Source organism: Tachypleus tridentatus, chromosome 9, assembly GCF_004210375.1.
Source record: "Tachypleus tridentatus isolate NWPU-2018 chromosome 9, ASM421037v1, whole genome shotgun sequence".
Classification (NCBI taxonomy): Eukaryota; Metazoa; Arthropoda; class Merostomata; order Xiphosura; family Limulidae; genus Tachypleus; species Tachypleus tridentatus.
The window spans coordinates 143694208-143702155 of NC_134833.1; the positions used below are offsets into that span (position 1 = coordinate 143694208).

Here is a 7948-nt window from a genome sequence, read left to right on the forward strand (position 1 = left end):
GACTTTACTCGTACAATAATAAACTTTAACATGCTCACTGTAAGTACAGACTTTACTCATACAATAATAAACTTTAACATGCTCACTGTAAGTACAGACTTTACTCATACAATAATAAACTTTAACATGCTCACTGTAAGTACAGACTTTACTCATACAATAATAAACTTTAACATGCTCACTGTAAGTACAGGCTTTCCTCATACAACCACTGCTTTTAATGGTCTAAAATGATATGTCACAACAACCAGAGCTCAACAAAAACAAAACAATGTATTAAAGTGTAACACACTTGGAATAAACTTTAGCAGTTACAAAGAACACAGTTAATAAACACATGGTCTGGCCAGGACTTGATACTAATGTTAATGAGCAATAGAGCATAGATATCAATATGAATTATTTTTTTGCAACTAAAGAAATCAGGAAAAAAAACAGGGTAAAAAAAACCTAATTAAAAAAACAATATTCCACAGTTGGCCTCTGGAATGTGTTACCTTCAGATGTTGTGGAGGCAATACATTTACTTGATTTTAAGAGAAAGATTGATAAATATATGAATGATAAGGGCTAGCTTTAAGATGTTTATTATTTTATTTTATTCATATTTTTTATATTTATTTATTTGATAGTTTTAGTTTAGTTTAGAGGAAGGGACAGCAAAGATGGAACAGTAAGTCCCTAAAAATTATGTTATGCTAAACTAATCCTTCTATACTAACAACAGTATGAAGTGACAAACAGTTAACAATTACCTAAAATAAATATGATCCCCTAGAAGGTAAGTCAGTATTTTAATGTAACTAAAACTGCATAGATAAAGTAAATGATAGAAGGAATAATAAATGAACAATAACCAAAAAAAATAGAATTCTCTATCTTACATTCATATACCTGCTGTATTTAATAAAAAATAAAGTACAGTAATGTTGGAGGTGGTTGAACTGAAAAGCAACTGACATATTTTTGGCTATTTCTATTTCAGTGTTTTGTCTTCCATTTATACAAAGGTGTTCGTGCTGGTGGCGGTATCGGTATGTATGACTTTAATCTCATCTATTGTTCGTTTATTTAAGACTTTCTAATTTTAAAAATATAAACCATTGATTGTAGAATAAAGTTTATTTTCTAGAAACAAACTAGTAATCTTATATTTTTAATGGCCTTCCCAGTGGTACAGCAGTATGTCTGCAGACTTTCAATGTTAGAAACTGGGTTTCGATACCCGTGTTTGGCAGAGCACAGATAGCCCATTGTATTACTTTATGCTTAAATTCAAATAAATCAAACAAATATACTTAAACTGATTTTCTTTAATCAAAGTATAATCTGTGCTCTTAAAATCTAAGTACATTAATATTTCTCTGTTATTAATTGCTATCCTGATGAAGTTACTGTTCAAAACTCATTATAATTCTGAACTTGCACTACTGGACTATATGAATTTGTTTTCTGTTTTTAATTATGTTAATAACAAAGAATGTTTACCGTGTGTATGATTTCTTTGGTTATTTTACTTTTTTCAACCTTGCAGGTGATGAGATTGAACCACCAGATGGTGATGACTATGAAGTCTATAGAATTGTGTTTGACATCACATTCTTCTTTTTTGTCATTGTAATCCTGTTGGCCATCATCCAAGGTAATGGTTGCTTTATTTAAATAGTGTGTTAATAAATGCACTTGGAATTTGTTACAGAATGCCAGAACTTACTCCATGAAATATTTTCTTATTATTTATCAACTACATGCAAGCTTATGTGTTTATTATCAGTTGGAAATAAGACAATGTTTCTTAAATTGTTTACATTTACTTTTTTCAAATAAAGGAACCATTCACTATTTTTCACATAATTTAATTTTTCAGTCTCTCTCTTTTACCTCAAATTTAAACCCAGCTGTGGGTTACGTTTTAATAGGAAGCATCTCTCTTCCCTGTAAAATTTAAAACCACTTGTGAGTTACACTTTAATAACAAGCATTTCTCTTAGCTCTGAAATTTATACCCAGTTGTGGGTTCCACTTTAGTAGCAAGCATCTCTCTTACCTCTAGATTGAAACCCAGTTATATGTTCCATTTTAGTAATACAGTATCAAACTTCTCAGTTTTTGCGTGTCAGTTTACATTTATTTTTTAAGTGGTATCTTTCATGTTTAAAGAATAAAACCAATTTTCCTTGTCATTCTCTTTAAAAGCTAAATCTTTATTAATCTGCAAATGTAATTTTTATACTTATATTGAGTTCTGTGACTCTGTTTTGTTCTTTAGGTTTGATTATTGATGCCTTTGGAGAGTTGAGAGACCAGCTGCAAAGTGTAGTAGATGATATGGAGGTAATATCTTTAATTCTTCCAATCACCAACAGTATGACAGTTAATGTTATTAATGGATAAATGGTTAATATTGGACTAAGCATGTTAGAAATTACCATGGAGGAAAGGTTCCATGAATCATTAAAAATAAACATTTTTTATCTTAACTCCTATTAATGTGTTTATCCCTCTATTACATAATTAAAACCGTTCTCCTAAAATACGTTCACACTTGTATCATTGAAGGACATTTGGAGAGCAACATACTTTTAATAACACATCAACAATTAAAGGTTCTTAAACAAAATTAATAAAACTGAGCTTAAGAGGTCATAATGTGCTAAACTGTCTTCTTTTGTTGATTAATGACTTTTACTTTATTTTTTTTACTTTGATAATTTCTTTCTGAGCTGTTACAAAATGATAAAGCATTCTAATTTTTCCCCATTGTGGCCAGTATTTTCTAAAGTTTATCCTCATGATGATTTATGTGAATGACAGTTTTGTTTTAGATGTTTAAACAAACAACATGTACTTTTCTTCACATCCTGAAGATTATTGATTATTAGACCATTTACTATTAGATGATTGTACGTAGTAGCAACAATGTACATATGTGTGTTTTCTAAATTAAAAATAATTTTGCTTTCAGTCCAACTGTTTCATCTGTGGCATTGGAAAGGACTATTTTGATAAAATACCACATGGTTTTGACACCCATGTCCAAAAAGAACATAATCTTGCAAATTACATGTAAGTTTTAATTTCAGGTTAATCATTTAAGTTCAATTTAAATATTAACTCATCAGGACTATGGTAATTATTTAACATTAATTTAAATATTAACTCCTCAGGACTATGGTAATTATTTAACATTAATTTAAATATTAACTCATCAGGACTATGGTAATTATTTAACATTAATTTAAATATTAACTCCTCAGGACTATGGTAATTATTTAACATTAATTTAAATATTAACTCATCAGGACTATGGTAATTATTTAACATTAATTTAAATATTAACTCGTCAGGACTATGGTAATTATTTAACATTAGAAGTACAATTCGTACCCATTGTTTTCAAACAGTAATTGTCAATAATAAAGTGCCTATCTTTATTGTAGTCACAAAATATTAACGTGGCTTTATAAGTTTAATCATTTTTGTGCACCTGTAAAGCAATTAGTCCAAAGCTAGTAATCACTAGTTGTTGATTAGTACCAAGTCTGATTTGTTTAAAGTGGAACATGGTCTTTGTAGTATTAGATGTTGCTGACTGGTTACCTTCCTTCTATCAGCAGTTCAAAATTATGGGAGACTGTACAATAACCACAAAGTATTTAACTTTACTTTTTAATCAGTATATGCAGGCTGAAAATATCCCATAAGTACCGTAACTGTAATTTAAAATTATCACATTTTCCTGAAGATTTAAGATAACTAAAAAATTTTTACTGGCATTAATTTCAGTTAACCATTAAATTGATGAGAAAATTTTGGTTTGTTTTAATAACTAAAACCCTATTAATATAGTTTAGAAAATCAAACACTGCATATCGTTTTTATGATATACCTTATTGTAATTTTCCGAAATAATAATTTATATGTAAAAATAACATCAGTGGTTTCAGAAACCTGCATCCAACCATATTTAGTAATAAATTAATAGATACTTTTATGTTAAAAATTAGAGATTTTCAAGTATTCAGTGTATATGGGAATTGAACAAAAAATGATGAAAACACCACCTTTTTATTATCTGTAAAAGGGAAAATATAGTCACATGGAAAGTTAATTATGTATTAAATTATTCTATATCATTGAACTTCTTTATATGGAAATAGAACACTGAAGTTCTAAAAATGTTAAGCTAAAAAGATCTGTCAGATTTCCAAAGAAGTATGATTGTAGGTTAAAGTCTAACTGGACTCTCAGTGACACTTAAAATAATAAATTTATACCAAGAAATGGTATAAAAAGGATCATGAACATAAATATCAAAAATAAAACTGCATAAAAAAACGTCTAAAAACAAGTTAACAGATTGTATCCATTAACACAAGCAGTCAGGTGAAAAAATTACATCATTAAACACACGAACAGTAGCCTACAACAATTAATCTCTGGCAATACAACTCAAAAGAAATCTACAAGATGGGTCACTTTGTCATTTAAAACCTTCTGGTATCACAAATAAATGTAAAACTCCAGGTAAATGGTTTCAAGAACATAGAAAATGCAGTATGTTAAATGAATCATCTTTTACAGTTTTTCCATCAAAGGCATGTTTATATATGATTGAAATCAAATGAACCTGGTAACCCTGAATGTCCTGTGTCATCAGTTAACCGTGATGGAAGTTCATTGATGACATGGGCATTTTTTTTGTTTTAATTGAATTTATGGCCTACGATCTTACTGTAATGTTAAGAACAACAATTGGTTACTTTAACGTTATTACAGCTCAAACAGAGATGGTTTCTTTTGGAAAGGCAATGAACCAACTCATACTGCTAAGGTTCTTAGTTTAGTTACCTAACCTGGCCATGTTCCCCAGACTTAAACATTATCAAACCTTTCTGATCAGTTCTTGAAACCAACTTTTAAAACAGAATTTCAACACCATTGACATTTCAACAGTTAGAAACTTTGGTCAATAAGTGATCAAAATATCATTTTCTGATACATAACACTTTGTATCATCATTTTCTGATACACAACACTTTGTATCATCATTTTCTGATACATAACACTTTGTATCATCATTTTCTGATACATAACACTTTGTATCATCAATTCCACATTGCGTTAATTCTGTATTTTCTGCTTGTGTTTGACCAATTTCATATTAAATGTAGAAACTGAAAGGTGTTTCTGTTATTCAGACCAACATCTATACGTGGTCGAGATACACAAACCTATAGATCAGGTTAGAAATGTAGCATTTGTTAGAATCTTCATTGATGTGACATTAAACCTATTTTAACAGTTCATTCTATTTATTTTTTACAGGTTTTTCTTAATGCATCTGATCAATAAACCCGATACTGAATATACAGGTCAGGTATGTAATGTTTCATTGTTTAAACTGTGACATTTTTAATAGGTTAAATACTGCAGGTCAGTGTAAGGTAGTTAAATTGTCTAAATTTAAATATGCCATTAAAAAACGATAAAAGTAGTTATTGTCATAACACCTTTATAAAGTTGACATTTCTATTAATACAACAGCAGTGAGTGAAGTAAAGTGTGTAACTTTTTTTAGTTCATTAACAAGAGTTTAACAAACAAATTGTGAAGCTGAGTGCCCATGGTTCGGAATCCCATATGAGGAATCACACTATTCACTTTGGTGATGAGAACCTTGTAAAAGTGGCAGTCACTCTTCTGTACTGAATCTGTAAAATGGCACTGAGGCAATTATATCAGTGTAAATGAAATAATTACTTTAAAACATTACAGTTGAAACTGTTACTCATTCAAATAGTTACTTACGTGTACATATTTCCATATCGGTCAGTTGAACTAATGCTTGTTTATCCTGTTATATGGTAGTAAAATTATAACATAATGACCCAGTTTAATAATGTCTAAAATTTCCTAAACTCAAATTAAGTACATAAATGTGCAACATAATCAATAATATGTACCTATTATCTTTTTTTATTTACAATGAAATTAATGAAGTGGCTAGTGTTAGATGGTATAATTACACCTTTGAATAGCCATTGTTACACTTTTTTCTGGTGGCATGTGTAGTTTATGCTGAAATTGTGAATACTCCATCATATTGATAAAAACTGTGAAAAGAAAAAATAACTGAGATACAAATAGTGAATAGAGTTCACAAGGTTGTGAAAAAAAAAGGTCTTTTATGTTGGAGTTTGTTAAGAAGCCACTTACCTAGTGGAAAACTGCACAGTTTCTAACCATTCTAAGGTCTTAAGTAACGAGTGAAATAACAACAAAGGAATTTAAGAAATTTTTGAATGAAAACTTTAAAGCAACTCAAAAAATTCAAACCTAGAAAACTGACGTTTTCTATTCTTATGCACTATATTTTGACAGTCATCACTTTCAAGTGGTACTTTCTACCTTAATAGTAGTCATTACAGGGCATAATTATATTCTGTAACAGTAGCTAAAGTCTAACTGTTCTAGATAAAAATGTGCACTGATTTGATCCATTGAATGTTGCGTGTGTTTGTAGTAAACATACTTCCAAACTTATATAATACAACTTAACATTGGAAAGTTAAATACATATTCTCTATTTACTAACTGGTACATCATCAGTAATATTGAACCCTACTGATGGTTGAATATTTTACTATATAACTATAGTGTATTGCAGTTAAATTTGATAATGACTTATGAAGTTCCAAACCAACAACCCCTTAGATTTTTCTTAGCTGTATGTGAAAAGGTGGACGTTTTATTTATAATCTACTGGTCATTACAGGAGACGTACGTTTGGGAGTTATACCAGAAAAGATGCTGGGATTTCTTCCCTGTTGGTGATTGTTTCCTCAAGCAATATGAAGATGAGTTGATGGGAGGGGCTGGTTGATCAGTTTTGTACCATCCAATACTTCTCTGTCAGTTCACTTTCATTCAGCCCTACTTATCTCAGGATCACAGTATGCTCTTCTCTTAGCTTGTAAATTAGCATAAAAATATGCTTACTGCTTGTATAAGAAACTCAAAAGTTAAAGTTCCTAACCTTAATTGAACAATTGAACCTCCCCCCCCCCTCTTCACACTTTCATCTTGTAATATTTTCTACAGCCTTCCAATATTTCTTGCTTCAAACAATTTGGATTGTGTTATCATTAAACTTGATTTATAAGTGTGTTCCAACAGAGTGAGATAAGTATTCCATGAAATTAAATGAACAAAAGTGCCAAAATCAGAGAAGATATTGTGATTGTTTTATTGATTTTTGTGTAAGTGAGTTCTGTCAATGACCTGTTTTCTTACAATCATTTAATTTTTTTTTCCTTTGGTTATGAAATATCTTGTGTATTAAGATGAGGCTTGTATTAACGACATTAAGACAGTTAAACATGTGCATATTGTAAATTCTTTATTACTTACACCAAGAAGTGACTTTTACACTATTGACTAAAAAACAAGTCAGAAAAATCTTTGCCTTAACATTATCTTATTCAGCAAGTTTCAACTGCTTCTATAGTATTTTGACACAAATAATATTGTCTGCAATGGTAGGAATGTTTCCATGCACATTTTTCTTATTCAGGTAGTGAAAAAGAAACCAAAAAAACTAGTTTGTGTTTGCTTTTACCTTTGTACACTGAAAGTGAAAATTAATAAAATAAACTTACCTTCTATTCTTGTTTCTGTATTTTTTATTGTTTTAAAATACCAGTATGACCATACAAACTTTACCCAAACTTATATATGAAACAACCCTTATGCTAATTTAAATAATTTTAAACCATCTTCTTATGGGCATCATATAATTGTTTTAAACACAAATATCCTTCAGATTATCAAAACTTCAAGTGCAACACATTGTTCTAGTAGTCCAAGACTACAAGTTTGAGTGCACCTAATAAATGTCAACATTATTATTTTAACAAAATTTTTTCATTCCTATAAATAATTCAAT

At 29.6% G+C, this 7948-nt stretch overlaps 1 protein-coding gene across 11 annotated transcripts in view; it reads left to right on the forward strand.

Annotated features, from left to right (window-relative positions):
* The window catches only part of LOC143226567 (ryanodine receptor-like), a 250771-nt gene extending 243100 nt beyond the window's left edge, over window positions 1-7671 (forward strand). For all 11 annotated transcript variants that reach the window (XM_076457710.1, XM_076457700.1, XM_076457702.1 and 8 more), the window contains 6 exons: window positions 986-1034; window positions 1535-1642; window positions 2270-2334; window positions 2966-3066; window positions 5329-5380; window positions 6779-7671. In XM_076457710.1, coding sequence (XP_076313825.1) covers window positions 986-1034; window positions 1535-1642; window positions 2270-2334; window positions 2966-3066; window positions 5329-5380; window positions 6779-6886 — 483 coding nt within the window. In that variant the 3' untranslated portion in view covers window positions 6887-7671. The remainder of the gene's footprint in view (window positions 1-985; window positions 1035-1534; window positions 1643-2269; window positions 2335-2965; window positions 3067-5328; window positions 5381-6778) is intronic.
* Window positions 7672-7948: the final 277 nt, after the last annotated feature.